Source organism: Emydura macquarii, unplaced genomic scaffold, assembly GCF_026122565.2.
Source record: "Emydura macquarii macquarii isolate MOO-44397 ecotype Brisbane River unplaced genomic scaffold, CSIRO-AGI_Emac_v2 contig_2627, whole genome shotgun sequence".
Classification (NCBI taxonomy): domain Eukaryota; kingdom Metazoa; phylum Chordata; order Testudines; family Chelidae; genus Emydura; species Emydura macquarii.
In genome coordinates this window covers 109,952-128,123 of record NW_027132764.1, presented here as the reverse complement: position 1 = coordinate 128,123, position 18,172 = coordinate 109,952, and the positions used below count along the sequence as shown (strand labels likewise).

The following is an 18,172-nucleotide window of genomic DNA, read 5'->3' as shown; positions in this document are numbered from 1 at the left end:
AGGGGCAGGAGGGAGAGGACCAGGACGGGGGTGGGAACCCCACTAAGCCCCAATGCGGGGTGAGGCTGGCAGGGCCTGTGCTCCATCAGTGGCTTGTGGCGGTGAGTTCCACAGGTTCAGCTGGGGCAGGCAGGCCCCACCCCGGCTCACGCTGCTCTCTAGGCTAGCAGGCAGAGCTAGGAAGCAGGGAGGAGGTGCTGCCCTCCTGACCTCCATCCCAGCCCCGCACACACATGGGGATAGAGACCAACCCCCCAGACCCTGCCTTTATCCAGAGATGTTCCTCACCCACCAGCCGCCTGGGTCCATCCCGCCTCTGCCAGTGCCTCTCACTCCTGACCTGCAGCCCCCGGCTAGCACAGCCCTGCCAGTGCCCCTCCCTGCTGTGGTACCAGGCTGTCCCAGGGAGGCTGGTGACTCAGGTGCCTCCCTCTGGCCGTGCTGGGTGAGTGGGGGTGTGTGTGGGGGAACAGCAGCTTCGTGACTCCCTGGGGGGCGCCGGCTGGGGGTGATGAGGGGGTGGAGAGACACTTCAACCTGCTGCCAGCCCAGCCGGGCTGGAGGGGATGCTCACTGGGGCTCCCTGCAGGGGAACGGCCCCTGCCCCATCCTGCCCCCACGCCAGTGGCACCCGCCCTGGGTCTGGGTGGGGCTGGCACCCCCCCCCAGGGCCAGGGCCTGCTGGAGGCATCGGGGAACCCGGAAGCTGCCCCCCCCCATGTGCCCCCCGTCTCCTTTCTGTGTCAGCAGCTGACGCACGGTCCCCCCGCGCCCCCGCATCTCATCACCATGGCAACCCATTGTTACCTCCAACGCACCCCGGCCTGGGGGGGCCCATAGTATATAGAGGCCTGGGGAAGGAGGGCAGGACTCAGTGCTGGGGACGGAGAGACAGAGCCGTGCAGGGAGAAAAGCGAGGGGGCGAACCAGAGAACCAGACGGAGGGAAGAAGGCAGGCGCTGAGGGAGGGATAAGGAAGGAGACAAGGCAGCCAAGGAGCGGAAGGGGGCACCGTTGGCCGTGCCCCCCCCGTTTGCCTTACCCAGCCGTCGGGGCCCCACCGCCCGGTTTGGGGTCAGTGCGGAGGCTGTGGTGCCCCCCAGCGTGTCCAGCCGAGTGGAAGCAGGGAAGCGCCAGGTAAGGGGGCGCCCTATGGCCTGAAGGGGGGTTCTGGTGCACCCTGATTCTCTTGAGGGTTCTGAAGTGGGGCAGGGCTTTGCAGCCCAGGGGGTGCCGGGAGGCAGGGATCTGGGGTGCGGGGACGTCGGGGTAATTGGGCCGTGGTGGCAGGGGCAGAGGGTTTGGGGGGGAGGGGCTCCCTGAAGAAAGTGGGGGGCTGCTTGGAACACCCCTGCCCAGAAAGGCAGGTGCTGGGGGCACGTGGGGCGAGGGCAATCTGGGATCCGGATGCAAATTCTGCCACCCCCACCCGCCCCCACCAGGGGCTGCGAGTCGGGAGTGAGGGGCACCGGCAGGGTGGGGGCGGGGCCGGAGGCCAATAGCGGCCTGGCCCTTTAAGGGGCTGTCCCGGCCCCCCTCGGCCTTGCCCGCCCCTCCTCCTCCCTTTTTCTGCGCATCATCCCCGCAGTCCCCTCCCCCCCCGTCCGATCCGAACCCCGGACACCTGGGTTCCGCGGCGGGATGCAGGGCCCCCCCGGCTGCCCCCTGTCCCCCTAATCCCACGGGGCGGGGCCAGGCCAGTCCTGAGCGAGGTAGGAATGTGGGCCGGGCCGCCCAAAGCGCCCATCCAGCCCTGCGGCGGGGGCAGGAGAACCCAGGAGTCCGGGAGGGATGGGGCTGGATCCCCCCGGCACTGGAGAAATGGGGCGAGCGCTTGACTCGAGGGATAAATCTGCCCCCCAGCCTAGCGGGAGTGGGAATTTAAAGGGGTAGAGACAGGTGGGGGAGGGGGTCTGTGCCCTGCAGGGGGGCGGAGCTGGGAGGCAGGGGACCTCTGCCCTCCGGGATCACCAGACCCGCTCTGACCCCAGGGCGGACACTGACTGTGGGGAGGAGGATGGGGCACAGGAACTGTCCCCTCCCAGCTGCAGAGCCGTCCCCCCAACATCCTCTTTTCTCTTCCCCAGCTGCCCCCCATGTACGCCGAAGCCTCCACCATGAATTTCCGGACGCCCGCCTTCTTCCGGCGCAGCCCACCCCCCACGGCCAAGCCGACCCCGGGCACCACCTCGCTCTCCACGCTGGGGGGCATCGCACAGATCTCGCCCTGCCTCTACCTGTGCAGCGGCAACGCGGCCGCCAACCGGCACCTGGTGTACGCCCGGGCTGTGACCTGTGTGGTCAATGCCACCATGGAGATCCCCAACGCCAACTGGCCTGACATCGACTACGTCAAGGTGCCGGTGCCCGACCTGCCCCACGCCCCCCTTGCCCTCTACTTCGACTCGGTGGCTGACCGCATCCACCAGACGGGCAAGCGCAACGGGCGCACCCTGGTGCACTGCGTGGCGGGTGTCAGTCGCTCGGCCTCGCTCTGCATCGCCTACCTGATGAAGTACCATCGTCTCAGCCTGCTGGACGCCCACCAGTGGGTCAAGAGCCGGCGCCCTGTGGTGCGGCCCAATGTAGGCTTCTGGCGCCAGCTCATCGACTATGAGCGCAAGCTGTTCGGCAAGAACACCGTCCGCATGGTGCCCTCGCCCATTGGCCTTGTGCCCGATGTCTATGAGCAGGAGACCCGTGGCCTGGTGCCCCTCTGGAGCTACCGATAAGCGCGGGCCAGGCGGGGGCGCCGGCCGGGACAAGACAGATTTCGGTGTCCCTGGGCGGGCCACATTCCCGAGGCCCAGAGGAGGTTGGCCGTACAACTGCCCCAGCAGGGGGCAGGGCTCAGTTTGGCATGGACAGATTAACAGCCCCCAGGGGGGGAGATGTGTGTATAACTCCCACCAGCTAGGGGCATGCTCAGTCAAACTGCCCCAGCAGGGGGCAGACTGAACACTGAGGGGGCACAGTTGACTGTATTTGCCCCTGGAGGCGGGATTTTGGTGTAGCTGGCCCGGGGATAAGGCGGGGGCAGATTGCAGTGGAACTGCCCTGGAGGGGGGGCAGATATTGTCCTACAAAGGGGCTTTTTCCAACCTCAGAGACTTTGGAGGAGGAGCAAGTCTGCAGCTGTGTATAAAAGGGAGGGAGTCATTGAGCATCAAAGCCCCCCCCACACTTTGTGAAGCTCCCTCCAGGGCAGCCATTGTTGTAGGGCCTACCACAAACACCCCACTAACTGCCTTCCAATTCAGATCCCCCTGCAAACAATCTCTGCACCCTGGAGAAATGAGATCTGAACTGGTGCCCCCCATCAAGGGGGCTAAGTGGGGAGAAGCAAAACTGGGAGCGGGGGGGATCTGCTCGCAGCCTGTCTTCCTACAGCCTGTGTATAGTCTGTACATAGCGATAGAAATATCTATATTCATTACCTAGCATTTCTTATGGACTTAATGAGCGGAGACCGTTCACTAATAAAAAGTTTGTTTCAATTACACCAGCTGGGAGGAGTCGGCAGGGGGCACTGTGGGGCAGGGAGGGGGTTCAGTGGGAGGTGCTGGCTGCAGATGGGGAGACCAGGAGGGGGCCAGGCATTTGCTCACTCTCCCCTTAAACAACAAAATTAACTTTATTTTATAATATAAAAAACTCACATAACCGACATTTACAATGAGGGGGCGGGGACAGCCCACTGCCCCAGGATCCTTCATTGAGGGGCCACCCCAAGGATGTTTTGGGGTCAATTCTTGTCCCCTTGTGACTTGGGGTTCCCTGACCTCCAGCTTTGGAGTGACAGGTGGGATCACCCCAGAAAGTGCCAGGCACTGAGGGGGATTCCTGGTGGTTACCCCCCCAATTTCTGCCCCCACGTCTACCCCAGAGCTCCATATTTGCCTCCTACCCCAAGGAGAATGGAAGAGCCTTACTGCCCCAATCCACCTCAACATTGGAATGGCAGAGATCAGCCTTCCAAATTCAACCCATCCAATAGGGATGCACCCCCCCAAATATTGGGCCCTTCCAACCAGGGGAGTCCCAATGGCAGAGGCCCCCCAGTGATGGGGGGCAGGGTCATATCAGGGTGAACCCTTATTCCCAGCCCGGCAGGGGGGCTGTTATACCCAGCCTCTGAGGGGTCCAAGCGCCATCCCCCAGGCTCAATCACTCTCCCCATCGCTGCTGATGATGCCACGGAGGCTGGACCAGTCCACGGGGTGCTGGGCCGGGGGCTTTCTGTCAGGGCTGGGGGGGACAGCCGGGGGGGCGCTGTACAGACTCCAGACATTGCGGCGTCGGGGGCGGCCTGTGGGGAGGTTAGAGGGGGTGTTGGCTCCAGATGGGGACCGCAGCCCCATGTCCCCCTCAACTGCCCCATCATCCCTGAGATCCACCTCCCCAGCCCTACCCCACACCCCTGTCCCATCTGAGCCTCCCGCCTCCAGTCTGATCCACCCCACAATCCTGCCCCTCGATCGAGACCCACAGGCCCCCCACCAGCCTCCTGCCTGCACCACCACCCGCTTACCTTCCGAGGCGATGATGTTCCCCATGTCCAGCGCCGCCACCTCAGCCGCCTCCTCCCGGTGCTGCCGCAGTGCCCGGCACCGCTCCAGCGAGGGGTTCCCTGGGAGGGGGGCAGTGGTTTACAATCCACCCCTCCCCAGGGGGATCCCTCACCCGTCCAATCCAGCTCCTACCACCCCTCTCCCCACGGTTCCCCCTGCCCCATCCCTACCTGCCCCCCAACTCAGTCCAGGGGGCCCCTTTCCTTCTGCCCCATCTTCAACCCCCCAGCCTGCCGGCCTGCCCCCCCATCCACAGCCCCCTGCCCCCTCCAACCCATCCTACCCCACTGCCTCACCCTGCAGCCCGATGGCCTCCAGCTCCCGGCGCAGCACCCTGACCCGCTCTTTGACGGAGCGACACGTGCCCAGCAGCTTCTTGTAGTTCCGCCGCACACCACAGGCCAGGATATAGCGCTTGAGCCGCTGCACCGCTGGGTGCTCCCCGGGTGCCTGGGGGGGCGGGAGCAAATTAGAAACAGCCCCTCAAGAAGCAGCATCACCCCCTTGGGGTTGGCGGGGGCTTATTCTGGCTCCCATCTGTGTGGGAAAAATCAAACTCACTTTTCGTGAGAAAAATCAAACGACATTTTCCCGCGCCCACCCGGGGGAAGTAAGAGTTCCTTTAAAAAACTGAAGGTTGGCTTTTTTTGTTTTTTTCCCCCCCAAATTTCCCATCGTTCTCTGAATTTTTCCACTGGAAAAAAGAAACGAATGTAGGAAAATTTCAGCTCTCAAAGGCTTTCCTTTTACCCAGACTCCCTCTCTCCCTTTATATTAAACAAAAAAAGAATTCTACTGGGGGTGGGGAGTGGGAATTCACCCAATAAAATGTCATTTCATAATTTCTTTTCCCCTTTTATAACTATTTTTCCACTAGAAAAAAAATTCATATAGGAAAATGTCAGTTTACAATTTCTTGTTCCCTAACTTTTCTAAAAAAAATTTCCACTGCAAAGACAAGTCACGTAATAAATGTTAGTTTACAATTTCTTGCTGCCTTTTTCTCTTAACTTTCAAAGCAAATTTCCACTGGAAAAAAAATGTAGTAGCATTTCAGTTCATTTTCTTTCCCCCATTTTCTTTTCTTAAAGGAATTTTTAGGAGAAAAAAAATCATGTTGCGCAATTTCAGTTTAGCAATTTCTTTCCCCTGAATTTTAAAACAATTTTTCTACCAGGGAAAAAAATATAGCAAAATATCATTTAACAATTTCTCATTTCCATTTTTCTACCTTTAAAAAATAATATCCACTGGGGAAAAATATGTAGTAAAAAATCAGTTCTGTATTTTTCCCTTTTCTCTTGCTCTTTTTTTAATTGCACTGAGAAAAAATTGCATTTAATAAAATTTCAATTCATATTTTCTCTTTCCTGACTTTTAAAACAATTTTTCCAAGAGGAAAAAAACAACCATGTGGTGCATTTTCCATTCAGAATTCTTTTCCCCTGAGTTTTAAAACAATTTTTCCATAGGTGGGAAGAGATGAAATAGCAAAATGTCAAGTTCCTAATTTTCTTTTCCTTTTCTCTGTTTACCAAAAATTTCCACTGGGGGGACAAAAATTCCTGCAGTAAAATTTCATTTCACATTTTTCCTCTTTTTCCTGACTTTTAAAATTAATTTGCCAGGAAGAAAAAAATTCATTGAGTACAATTTCAATTCACAATTCCTGTTTCCTGAATTTTAAAATAAATTTTCCACTGGGGAAAAATGAATGTAGCAAAAATTTAATTCCATAATTTCTTTCCCTTTTTTTTCTAACTTCTAAAACAATTTTCCACTGGAAGAAATGTAGGAAAATTTCAGTTCTCAATTTCTTGTTCCCTTTTCTCTGGTTTTTAAAAGAATTGTCGCCCCACCACCACCCCCAAAAAAATCATACAATAAAATGTCACTTTAGAACTTTTCACCTTTTTCCTGACTTTTATATCAATTTTTCCCACAGGGAAAAAGACAGAATTTAATGCAATTTCAGTCCTTGATCCTTTTCCCTGGATTGTAAAACAAATATATCATGGGAAAAATAATTCATGGAGCCAAAATTTCATTTCACAGCGTCTCCCCCCATTTTTTGGGTAAATGCTAAAATATTTTTTCACTGGAAAAAAATGCAGGCAAATTTCAGTTCAATTTCTCTGTTCCTTTTACTGGCTTACAAAAATAATTTGCACGAGGAGAAAAACGGAATCGAATCAAATTTCAGTTCACGTTTCCTCTTTCGAGACTTAAAACAGTTTTGCCAGAAGAAAAAAATTCATGTAGTGCAATTACAGTTCTCAATTCTTTTCTGTGGGGCTCTCTCGGGGAGCCATCCTGAACACCTGGGTCCCATTTCCCATCCTGGGCTCTGGGAACGCTGCAGGACCCTCTGTGTGAGATGTCCTAGATGCCCGAGTCCCATGCCCCACTCTCACCTTTCCCTTCTTGTGCCTGGAGCCATGGTTGGGGCTGTTGTTCTCACCCTGTGCGGAGGATGATGATGATGAAGAGTCTCCATCTGACTTGGAGCTGCCCTTCTTCTTTGCCTGCACTTCACACTCCTCTCTCTCGCTCCCTGATTCCTCCTCCTCCCCAGCCTTCAGCTTGCTCTCCTCTTCCTCGCTATCGCTGTCCTGCTCTGCCTTCCTTGCGCCCTTCTTCCCCGTCTCTTTCCTGCTCTTCCTCTCCCCCTCCGATTCGCTCCCCGATTCTTCCTCCTCCTCCCCAGCCTTCAGCCTTTGCTTGCTCTCCTCCTCCTTGCTATCTCCCCTGCGCTCTGCCTTCCTCGCGCCCTGCTTCCCTGCCTGCTTCCGGCTCTTCCTCTCCTCCTCCGATTCACTCCCCGATTCCTTCCCTCGTCTCTTCTTGGTACCCCCCTCCTCATCTTCACTATCGCTCCATCTCTCTGCCTTCCCCATTCCCTTCTTCCCCATCTGCTTCTGCCACTTACGCTCCTCCGCACACCCCAACCCCTCCTTCCTCTGAGCCTTTGTTTTATTCTTGTCTTCATCCTCGCTATCATTCCATCTCCCTGCTTTCCTCACTCCCTTCTTCCCTGCCTGTCTCCTGCCCTTACGCTCCTCCTTGTCCTCCTCCGAGTCACTCCCCGATTCCTTCCCTCGAGCCTTCATCCTCCTCCTCTTCTTTTTGCTGTCCCCCTCCTCCTCGCTATCTCCCCTCCACTGTGCCTTCCTCACGCCCTGCTTCCGGCTCTTCCTCTCCTCCTCCCCAGCCTTCAGTCTTTGCTTGCTCTCCTCTTCCTCGCTATCACTGCCCTGCTCTGCATTCCTTGCGCCCTTCTTCCCCGTCTCTTTCCTGCTCTTCCTCTCCCCCTCCGATTCCTCCTCCTCGCTATCTCCCCTGCGCTCTGCCTTCCTCGTGCCCTGCTTCCGGCTCTTCCTCTCCTCCTCCGAGTCATTCCTTGCTTCCTTCCCCCAAGCCTTCATCGTCCCTTTCTTCTTGCTGTCCCCCTCCTCCTCCTCACTATCATCCCTCTGCTCTGCCTTCATCGCACCCTTCTTCCCAGTCTGCTCCTGCTGCTTACACTCCTCCTCTACTTCTGATTTGCTCCCCGATTCCTCCTCTATCTGAGCCACTGTTCCCCTGTCCTCCTTCCCCTTCTGCTCCCTGCAATCGCCCCTCCACTCTGCCACTCTTGCTCGCTTCTTCCCTGCCCGGTCCTGCCCCTTGGCTTCCCCTGTTCTCCTCCTTGGGGGCTGCTTCATTCCCTGGCTCCTGGCTCCCCCTTCAGAGTCACTGTCGCTGCCAGAGCCTCCCCGGTCAGGCGTCTCCTCTGCTCCAGAGTCCCCCTCGTCCTCCCACGATCTCGCCCGCCCACATTTCCCAGCATCTCTTCGGGCAGGAGCCAGCTTTGTCTTCCTCGAATCAATCCCAGAATCCTCCCCATCAGAACTGTTCTCTGGAAAGCGGATGGGAAACAAAGGATTAACCTGGCACCAGGATGGGGCAGGTTGTGGGGTGGGGCATGTGGGTACATGGGGACCCCTTTCCTGGTGCTGGGACAAGGATCCTCTAGGACCGTGCGCAGGGGCTGGGTATATGGGGACCCCTCCCCCAGTGCTGGGACACGGCTGGTTCTGGTGTGGGGTGTGGTTCATGCAGGGACCCCTCGCCTGACGCTGGGACGTGGCCCCTCTAAAGCAGGATGGGTGTCTGCTCACCAGAATCTCGATTCAGTCGTTGTTTCTTTCTTGCCATCTCTTTGGGGCTCCCCCCAGAGGAGTTGGAGCCACGCCATGGTCGCTTCTGAGCCTGAGCTTCAGGGGTGTCTTGGGCACTCTTGGGGGTCGGGGACTCCTCGTCACCGCTAGACTCACCTAGCTGCTGGGAGAGAGCAGTGAGGTTACATGGGAGCCCCGCCCCGCCCCCATTGAAGGCCCCCCCTTGCCGAGTCCCCCTCACCTGCATTGTCAGCAGCTCCTCCTCCACCAGCTGCTTGAGCAGCTGCTTCTCCTCCGGCACCAGGCTCTCTCGGCCCACGTGTGCCAGGTACTTCGTCCGCACCATGGACAGCGTCAGCACGCTGGGGGCACAGGGCAGAAAGGGATTAGAGAACCCAGGAGTCCAGGCTCCCGGTCCCCTGCTCTAACCCACCAAACTCCTCCCCACTCAGAGAACCCAGGCGTCCGGCATCCCAGAATCCTTTGCTCCCACCCAAAAGACCCCCCAGAGAACCCAGGCGTCCGGCATCCCAGAATCCTTTGCTCCCACCCAAAAGACCCCCCAGAGAACCCAGGCGTCCGGGCCCGGGGCACCTGAGGTCAGGGCTGCACTGGAAGAGCCCGCGGGTGAAGTCCCGCATTTCCCGCTCCGCAGCCATCGCCCGCTCCCGCTACGTCTTTCCCGCCTCCAGAGCCGGCCCGGCCACCGTAACACCGCAGGGGCTGACGGGAGCTGTAGGCTGCCCGAGGACGGGCCAATGGGGAGCCGGGGAGGCGCAGGGGCTGACGGGAGCTGTAGGCTGCCCGAGGACGGGCCAATGGGGAGCCGGGGAGGCGCAGGGGCTGACGGGAGCTGTAGGCTGCCCGAGGACGGGCCAATGGGGAGCCGGGGAGGCGCAGGGGCTGACCGGAGCTGTAGGCTGCCCGAGGGGAGCCGGGGAGGCCAATGGGGAGCCGGGGCGGCGCAGGGGCTGACGGGAGCTGCGGACGGTGGGGGCCGATGGGGCGGCGGAGGCCGGGCCCGGCCGCCGGTGATGAACGGGGCGGAGGCAGAGCCGGGCAGCTACAAGCGGCGCTACCGGGCCCTGAAGCGGCGCCTCAAGCTGCTGATCTACGTGAGGGGGCGGGGCCTGCGGGGGAGTGGCGGGGGGCGGGGGTCCCAACGGCCCCGGTTCTAACGGTCCCAACGGCCCCGGTTCTAACGGCCCCAACGGTCTCTTCCCCCAGGAGCAGGAGTGTTTCCAGGAGGAGCTGAGGAAGGCCCAGCGGAAGCTGCTGAAGGTGTCGCGGGATAAAAGGTACCGGGGGCCCCGGGGCGGGGCGGGAGTGCGGGGCACCGGCCGGGCCGGGCCGTAACGCGGGTGCGCGGCGGGTTTGGGCCCGGAGGGGCTGACGCTGTATTTTTGCTTTTCCAGCTTCCTCTTGGATCGGCTGCTGCAGTACGAGAATGTGGATGAGGAGTCGTCAGGTAGTGGGGGCCTGGCTGGGGGTGGGGATCGGGGCCTCGCTCTCCTGAGCTCTGCCTCTTATTGCCGCTGCTGCCCCTCCCCATGGTCCTCCGATATGTAGCGCTGGGCTGGGCACCCGGTGTTGAGATACCGAGATGGGGGTGCCATGGAGGCCTCCCTTGGTCCTTAGCAAGGCTAAGGGGTAGCTGGGGAGGGGCCTGATCCGTGAGTCTCGGGTGCAAGTGCATGGATTGGGCTGCGGTTCGGGCATCTATGGGGGGCTGTGGAGGCTGGGGGTCATGGGGGAGGGGAGAATGGGGCATTGCTGGGGTGTGGAGGAATGGGGTGTGTTTTGAGGGGTCTGAGTAGAGGGAGGAGCCCCTGGGGTGGGGGCTGGAGTTGAGGAGTCAGTTGGATGAGGGGAGTGGTCGTCTGGGGGGGCTGGTGTTTGTTGGGGCAAATGTAATAGGGGTATTTGGGGGGAAGGGTGATCGCAGGCTGTGGAAAAGGGCCACCAGGGGTGCAGAACGCAGTGGGATTTTTGTGTGGGGTGTGTGTCTCAGTGTTCAGGACACTGGGGGGACACAGGTTGTAGAGGTTTTTGGGGTGTCTGAAATGGGAGGGATCATGTGGGGCACAGGTGATAGGAGGATTTGGGGGGGTGAGTGGTGGGATATGGGGTAGGGGATACAGGCCAGAGGATGTTTTGGGGGGCTGAGCATGGGGTGGCTGGGGGGTGGCTGTCTATGGGGAAGGAGATGCTGGGGACAGGCTGGAGGCTGGTTCAGTGCAGGTGGAGGGTGCTGGGGGGAGGGGGCGCTGGTTGGGGGATGTTGTGAATGGGGGAGGGGCACTGGGATGGGTCATCTTACCCCATTAACTCCCCCTTTGCTTTGCCCTGCCAGACTCAGAGGCCACGGCTTCCTCAGAGAACAGCGACGGGGAGGGGCCCAAGGGGGCGGAGCTACAGCCGCTGAAGAGGTGAGTATGAGGCTCCTCCTTCCCCTGGGGGTGGGTCTGTGCATAGTGGAGCTGTCATATTTAATGTGGGCAGTATAATGGACCTGTGCCAGTATGCGGCATGGCTGCCACAGCTTCGCGGTAACTCCCTGTCTGCCTCTCTCCTCCAGGAAGCGGAGCCCCCAGCTTGGTGGAGCATCATCCCCATCGTCCTCTGGTCTCTCTCTCCAGGCAACCTCAGGCTTCCCCCTGCAGGGCTCGGGGGCACCCTCCCCCTACCTAAGCTCAGTGAGTGATTCTTCCACTAGGGAGCGCGGGATACCAGAATCCAATATGGCCTCCAGGTGGGGGTTGTGGACTGGTGTTGTGATCTCTGCCATTGTCCAACATGGCTGCCACGGCTTCATGACAAGTCCCAATTTATTCATTACAGGCAGAGTGATCTCTGTGCCAGTATCCAACATGGCTGTCTTGGCTTCCAGGGCAGAGCCACCATGGGCATCAGCCATGCGGAGGTGCCTCCCCGCTCCCTTCCTTCCCCCCTCCACACTTCCATCGGGGTCCCCCCGCCTCTTGGTTGTGGTTGTCGAGCGGTGGGTCTTTGTTGTAAAGCCAGCTGTGGGTGTCAGCTGTCCCATGGGGCAGTGCCATGGAGTCGGGGGACATGCATTAAGGCCGTGTGTGTGTATGAGGGGGGTGCTTCTTAGGGAGGGTATGTTGGGAGGGGTTGCCTCATTTGTGCTGAGGGGTTATGTGTTGTTGTGTCTGTCGGGGGGGGGGGGGGGGGGGGGGGGGTCTGGTGATGTGGGGCGTGTCCGCCCCATAGTGCCCAGCAGCATCGTTCTCTAACTCGTCACCTTTTCTCCATTGCTTCTGTGCTTTGCCTCCCAGCTGGCCTCCCCCCCTTACAGCCCATTTCCCTCCGAGTACCTGGCGCCGGAGCCCTGCGCCCCCCGCCCCGAACGCACCCGCCCTGAGCGACGGGCCAAAGGCACCCGCAAGCTCAAGGTACTGCCTAGTGCGGGGGGAGAACATGGGGGTCAGGGTGTGTTGGGTGGGGGAGTGAGGGGCTGGGAGGGCAGGGTGGGGGAGAGGTTGTGTGGCTGGGGTTGGGGGGTCAGAGGAGGAAGTTGGGATCGTGAGGGAGCAGAGTGGGGGAGGGTGGGTGCAGGGGGCAAGGGTTAGTGGTTGGGAGGAGGATGAGAATGGACGGAGGAGATGGGGTGGGAGGGATAGTGTGTTTCGGAGGGGCGGTGATGGAGGGGTCAAGCCTGGACTGTGTGGGTTAGGGGTCGGAGCCAGAGGAGTTGGGGGAGGGGGTCGGGAGGAGGGGTGAGGGGGCTTACGACAGGCAGGGGCCATGGGGAGCCCAGGGAGCAGGTACTGCGTGGGGCGTAAGGAAAGCGGGGGTTGTGGGGCTGGGCTGTGGCGGTATCCCCTCACTTCCCCTCCCCTCTGTCCGTTACAGATGCCCCTGACGCCGGCCACCCATCCTGACTGCTCGGTGGTGGGGGGGCTGCCCTTCTCCTCGCCTCGGGGGGGCACCGGCTCCCTGGCCACCCTTTCCTCCAAGCTCCCGCCCCCCACCATCCTCAGCACCGTGCCCCAGCAAATGTTCAGTGACACGGGGGAGGGGAGTGGTGAAGACCCCCTGGATGGGGATGACGAGCTCGTCATAGATATCCCAGAATAGTGGGAGGTGGGGGGAGCCCTCTGGAGATACACAGCTCAGCAGTATGAGGGGGGACCCCGAGAGCCCCCCAGTTTATTTCACATCCATTCCAGTTGCATTAACAGGCACCATACATGCAAATTAACCAAATAAACATGATTTTGGTATTAAAAACAGTGCTGTGGCGACTTCAGTGATCCCCCCAAGCACCCCCCAATCCTCCATGGCCCCCTGAAATCCCAGAAACCCTTAGAAGAGAAGCTGTTGAACCAAGCTGGTGGCTTCAGGGGGACCTTCCTGGGGCAAGCAAACCCTTTTAGAAACCGTTTTGTAAAAAACGGTGCAGAAAAAAGTTGCCCCTTTAAGAGAGAGTTGGGATTTTTGACTGTAGACAAAAAATTTTTTTAAAGGTGCAGGTCCCAAAATTGGTCCTGAGGGGAGAGGAATGTGGGAGGGGCTGATTTCCTACCAATTTGAATATTTGTTTGCATATTTTTTTTGCAGCAAGTGGCACAATTTGCATATGAGGCCCCTCCCCCGATTAACAGACCTGGAGGGGTGGAGTCAGTGTTGCCCCTCCCGCAACCCCTGACAGAAACAAATGGCTCCCCAGAGACGCCACGGCACGGAGGGGACGGGTTCCTTCCCGCCCCCGTGTAAACATGCAGGAGTCCTCGTGCAAAGGGCCCCGCTCCTTGAAGAGGCAGGCAGGGAGCGGGCTGGGCACTGGCCCCATCAGGGCGCGAATGCCGAGGATTCTGGGAGCTCGTTGGTCAACGTGTGCCAGTGTTCCCAGCGCCGGTCAGGGCTTTGCAGGCAGCGCAGCCAGTGCTGCAGGCCCTCGCCTTTGGAGCCTGGGCCTAGCGTCATGCCACCTGGGGAGGGGGAGACGGGTTAGTGAGGCACCTCCCCCACGGCGGCGTCCCCTGGAGCCCACCTAACAGCGTCCCCTCCCCTCACCAATGAAGTCGTTGGATTTCCCAATGTCGTAGTCCCACACCGTGACCTCCAGCGATTTCTGCGCCAGCTCCGCTTGGTCGATTTCGTAGAAGAATTCCTGCGGGGAAAGGGAAGGGAGGGTGTCAGGCTGGGTCCCCCAGTTCCCTAACCTCCCCCCTGGCCCTGCTCCCTCTGCGAGAGTGGCAGCCCTCACAGCAAATTGGGGTGTGCCCTGGGCTCCCCCAGCCCCCTCCAGCACCTCGTTATATTCGGGGTTCAGCGTTTTCTTCTTCACGCTCGTTTTGTGCTTTGATTTCTTCTCCACATCTGGTCTCAGGTACCTGCCGGAGAGATACAGGATGAATCCAGGAGTCCTGGCTCCTAGCCCCCCCCCCCCCCGCTCTAACCACTGAACCCCACTCTCTCAGAGCAGGGGAAGAACCCTGGAGTCCTGCAGTTTCCCTGGCCCCACGAGGGCGTGCCCTTCCTCTGCGTATGTGGGGTTCAATGGCTGGGCACAAAAGTTGGAGGTGGGTGGTGGGCCCCCCCTTCCCTGCTCTGCTTCCACCTTCCCTGCTCTGCTTCCAGGCTCCCCATTCTCATTCCCCCCACCCCCTTCCCTCCACCCCAGCACCTCTTGCCCTCCCTCTGCACACCCCAAGTTATCCCACCCCCACTTCTCAGCACCCCCAAATGCACACCTGCCTATGTTCATTGCCAGCACTCCACCCCTCCCCACTGTGCCCCCGATTTCCTGGCCTCCCTCCAACTCAGACCCCAGCAACCACAGAGCTACCCCCTTTCCAGGCCCCACTAAGCTTTGCCCCCCTGTGGGGTTCACGTTTTGACGTAGGGGTCGGAGTAGCCGTTGACATCCATGGCGGCCAGGTGGGCGCAGCGCAGGATCCCCACCAGCAGCCCCCGGCGCTCGGAGCTGTACGTCAGTGCCAGCAGGATTCGGCCCCGCTCCTCCAGCTCCCATTGCTCGGCCTGCTCCAACTGCGGGTAGAGGGGGCACGTCAGTGCCCTCGCACTGCCCATGTGGGGGTGGGACTCCACTGTCCGGGACGGCTCCCTGGGGGCCCTGCAGCGCCCCCAGAGACTGGGATGGGAAAGGGACCCCAGTGTCCGGGATGGGTCTCACAGGGTCCCCCCAGTGCCCCCAGAGACTGGCACGGGACAGGAACCCAGGCATCCAAGGTGGCTCCCCTGGGGCCCTCCAGCACCCCTGACATTGGAAGAGGAAAAGGACCCCAGTGTCTGGGACGGCTCCCCTGGGCCCTCCCAGCTCTCCACCAGACTGGAGTAGGGAGTGGGACTAGGGTGTGAGGACATGCGGGGGGCAGGGAGGGCTGCCGGAGGGCGTAGGTGGAAACCCGGGAAGGGAGGGACGGGGGAGCCCTACCTCTCTGAGGTAACAGGAGATTCCCCGCAGCGCAGCCGACATGGAGGAGGGGGAGGCCAGCTGGGAAGGGAGAAGGGGAGGCGGTGTTAGAAGGATGGGCATAAAAACAGCTCCCCGCCCGACCCCCCGCCCGCCGATGACAGCTGTAGCACAGCTGGGAAAGCTGTGGAGAACATCTGGAGAGGGCGTGGGAGGAAGAACAGCTGGAAAGGGGAAGGGCGAGGAGACGGTGTAACATCTGCAAAAGGAATAGGTGCTAAAGCCCATCTGGCCAGTGCCCTGGGGAACAGCTGGAATGGGGGCCATACTGGAGCTGAAAACATCTGGAAAAGGGTGCGCGCACATCTGGGTGCACAACTGGTAGGTGCGGCGGGCAGCATCTGGGAAGGAGGCAGACCGCAGCGCGGCCAGCAAGCGCCGGGAGGGAACCGCTGGAAACGGGGCAGCCCCTCACACATCTGGAGCATCCAGCAAGACACAGCTGGCTGGGGGAGGGGCCCAGGGTCTCACCGGGATTTGGGGCTCCAGGCAGATGTTGAAATGTTTCTTCTGGGCAGGTTTGAGGCGCCGCAGTGGCACCCGGGTCTCCCCGATGAACTCGTTGTGGGTCAGCTTGTCCTCGTCGCAGACCGAGACCCTGGAGCGAGACGGGGAGTCAGGGGGGCTGCAGGTCGGGAGTGAGGAGCATCGCGGGGTGGGGAGGGGGGCTACAAGGCGGGAGTGAGAAGCACGGGGGAAGGGGCTCAGGTCGGGAGTGAGGAGCACGGGGTGGGAGGGAGCGGCGGCTGCAGGTCGGGAGTGAGGAGCACGGGGGGTCTCACCGCAGGGTTTTCCGTGCCATGTCCTCCCCCGTGATGCCGGTGTAGGTCAGGCCCTCGTTCCACACCGGGTTCAGCGTGTTCCGCTGCGTTTGTGTCTTCAGCTTGTTGGCCTGAGGGCCGGAGGGACCAGTATAAATCAGTGAGAACCAGTAGGACCCAGTATAAATCAGTAAGGCCCAATACGGAGAACTGAAGGCCAAAATATACCAGTCCAGCCCAGTTTATCCTGGCATGGGCCAGTAAGAGGCAGAAAGGACCAGCATGGACCATTGAGTCCCAGCATAACCCGGCATGGCGCAGAGCGCAGCAGAGCGTTAGCCCACGTGTGGGGGAGGTTGGGGGGCCGAGGAGCTCGGGGGTAAGGGGGGGATTTACCTTGCAGGCCCCGGGCAGCAGGTGAAGTTTTACGTAGGGATCAGCCAGGCCGTTAAAATCCATCGGCTTCAGCCCCTGGAGGGGCAAAGAGAGATCAGCCCCACTGCCCCCCCGCCCCCACTGCCTCCCCTCCGCTCCCACTGGCCCCCCCGATCCCTTGAACCCCAGGCCGCAAAATGCTTTACCCCGAATCAGCCCTCAGAACCTCACCCGGACTGGGCCCCCCCCGCCCTCCCCACAGTCACAGTCCAGAGAACAAGGGCCCGGGATGGGGCAGAGCGGGGGGGCTGCGGGTCCCTCTCCCCCGTCTGTCTCTTGCTCCTGGCCCCCCATCCAGAGGCAGCCCTGCTGTGTTGTTATGGCGACACGGATGCCCGCGGTACCCGCTCTTGGCAGGGCGCCGGGATGCTCATGGCCGCCGCGATGCCCGCCTCTGGCAATGGGGGGGCGAGGGCGATCTGAGGGGGGGGGCAGGACTGGGGTGGGAGGAAGAAGAGCGAGGCTGGACTCGGGGCAGCAGTGAGAGGCCCCGGGGCAGCGGGTCGGGAGTGGGGGGCACGGCGGGGCCGGGCTGTGGGGCTGGGGGTACCTTGGCGCGCAGGACGGTGCAGTGCAGGGTGCAGCTGTCCGGGTCGTAGAGCAGGTCAAACTCCAGGGTCCCCAGAGCCGCTGTGGAAAGAGACGCGGGGGGGGGGGGTTGATCCAACCACGGCACGCGGCGCCCGCCGAGACTCCTCTGTCCGCCCCACCCCGCGTCTGCCCCCCATCTACTCCACATCTACCCCCCACACTCCCATCGATCTATCTGTCCCGACACACACCCAGTGGACGGGGCCCCTGGCTCTCGTTAAGCGGGGGGGCTGGCGGTGTCCCCTCTCCTCTCCTTGCCAGGGGCTTGAGTCTGGGGGAGAGGGTCACCAAGCCCCGAACCCACAGCAGTGGCCTCAAGGGTCCCGGACGCCTGGGTCCCATTCTCAGCCCTGGTCTCTGGGGGCGCTGCTGGGCCCCCAAGGGACCCATCCCGGACACCTGGGTCCCATCCCTCTTCCAGCCACTTACTGCTGTCATCGGAGTCGTAGGTGTCGGCATCGTAGCCCTGCTCGGCCGGCCCCGGGGCGGGGGGTGTCTCCAGGGGGGCGGGCGGCCGGCCAGCCCCCTCCCCGTCCTGCGCGGGGTCCCCCCCGAGGCTGCGGCGGGGGAAGTAGTCCGAGATCTGGCGGATGGGGCGGATGGGGCCGGGGCACACGTCGATGGCCATGTGCTCTCGGAGGGGCACGGGCCCGGGGGGCTTATCCCGACCCCCGCCCAGCCCGGACATGCACGCGCCTGCGGGGGGGGGGGGGGGCACGGCGGCGGTCACGGGGCTGCGGAGGGGTCACGGCCCCGCGGGAGACCCCTCCCCAGTCTCTCCCTCCACAGCCCCTGCCCCAGCTCCATCACCCCGCCCCCACAGCCCCCTGCCCCAGCTCCATTCCTCTCCCCCCACAGTCCCCTGCCCCAGCTCCATCCCCCCGCCCCCACAGCCCCCTGCCCCAGCTCCATTCCTCTCCCCCCACAGCCCCCTGCCCCTGCTCCCACAGCCCCCTGCCCCCGCTCCATTCCTCTCCCCCCACAGCCCCTGCCCCAGCTCCATCCCCCCGCCCCCACAGCCCCCTGCCCCAAACTGCCCTAGCTCCCCTCCCCTCAGCCCTCCAGATCCATGCCCCTCTGAACCCACCTGCACCCCCTTCCCCCGCAGCCCCCGGCCCCCCGAACTGCACCTCCCGCAGGGTCCCCAGCTCCTCCCCGTACCTGCTGCCCTCTCGCCGGCAACAAGTGGCT

General features: G+C 61.0%; 4 protein-coding genes across 9 annotated transcripts; 2 read left to right on the top strand and 2 right to left on the bottom strand.

Moving 5' to 3' along the window:
* The first annotated feature begins 615 nt into the window (after positions 1–615).
* Positions 616–3,097, top strand: LOC137163570 (dual specificity protein phosphatase 14-like). Of its 2 annotated transcripts, none has more exons than XM_067563844.1 (2): positions 616–1,137; positions 2,088–3,097. In XM_067563844.1, exon 2 carries the CDS (start codon positions 2,097–2,099, stop codon positions 2,730–2,732), a length of 636 nt encoding a protein of 211 aa, XP_067419945.1. In that variant the 5' UTR covers positions 616–1,137; positions 2,088–2,096; the 3' UTR covers positions 2,733–3,097. The 2 variants fall into 2 exon arrangements, with proteins under 2 accessions (XP_067419945.1, XP_067419946.1); XM_067563845.1 differs by lacking the exon at positions 616–1,137 and adding an exon at positions 1,585–1,712.
* Positions 2,827–9,430, bottom strand: HIRIP3 (HIRA interacting protein 3). 2 transcript variants are annotated; one of them, XM_067563842.1, is made up of 7 exons: positions 9,326–9,430; positions 8,973–9,093; positions 8,732–8,894; positions 6,986–8,469; positions 4,868–5,021; positions 4,532–4,630; positions 2,827–4,309 (listed from the first exon to the last, which is right to left on the bottom strand). In XM_067563842.1, the coding sequence occupies exons 1-7, from the start codon at positions 9,388–9,390 to the stop codon at positions 4,164–4,166; spliced, it is 2,232 nt and encodes a 743-aa protein (XP_067419943.1). In that variant the 5' UTR covers positions 9,391–9,430; the 3' UTR covers positions 2,827–4,163. The 2 variants fall into 2 exon arrangements, with proteins under 2 accessions (XP_067419943.1, XP_067419944.1); XM_067563843.1 differs by having other exon boundaries at positions 8,732–8,891.
* Positions 9,431–9,694: 264 nt separating this feature from the next.
* INO80E (INO80 complex subunit E) lies at positions 9,695–13,028 on the top strand. Its single transcript, XM_067563840.1, has 7 exons — positions 9,695–9,846; positions 9,959–10,029; positions 10,147–10,199; positions 11,085–11,160; positions 11,310–11,427; positions 12,031–12,147; positions 12,608–13,028. The coding sequence occupies exons 1-7, from the start codon at positions 9,766–9,768 to the stop codon at positions 12,830–12,832; spliced, it is 741 nt and encodes a 246-aa protein (XP_067419941.1). The 5' UTR covers positions 9,695–9,765; the 3' UTR covers positions 12,833–13,028.
* A 436-nt stretch (positions 13,029–13,464) lies between these two features.
* On the bottom strand, positions 13,465–18,172 carry DOC2A (double C2 domain alpha). 4 transcript variants are annotated; one of them, XM_067563836.1, is made up of 11 exons: positions 18,143–18,172; positions 17,411–17,677; positions 16,941–17,020; positions 16,352–16,426; positions 15,977–16,086; positions 15,666–15,792; positions 15,156–15,215; positions 14,592–14,749; positions 13,965–14,091; positions 13,772–13,868; positions 13,465–13,686 (listed from the first exon to the last, which is right to left on the bottom strand). In XM_067563836.1, the coding sequence occupies exons 2-11, from the start codon at positions 17,667–17,669 to the stop codon at positions 13,547–13,549; spliced, it is 1,233 nt and encodes a 410-aa protein (XP_067419937.1). In that variant the 5' UTR covers positions 17,670–17,677; positions 18,143–18,172; the 3' UTR covers positions 13,465–13,546. The 4 variants fall into 4 exon arrangements, with proteins under 4 accessions (XP_067419937.1, XP_067419939.1, XP_067419938.1 ...); XM_067563838.1 differs by having other exon boundaries at positions 14,010–14,091; XM_067563837.1 differs by having other exon boundaries at positions 16,352–16,417.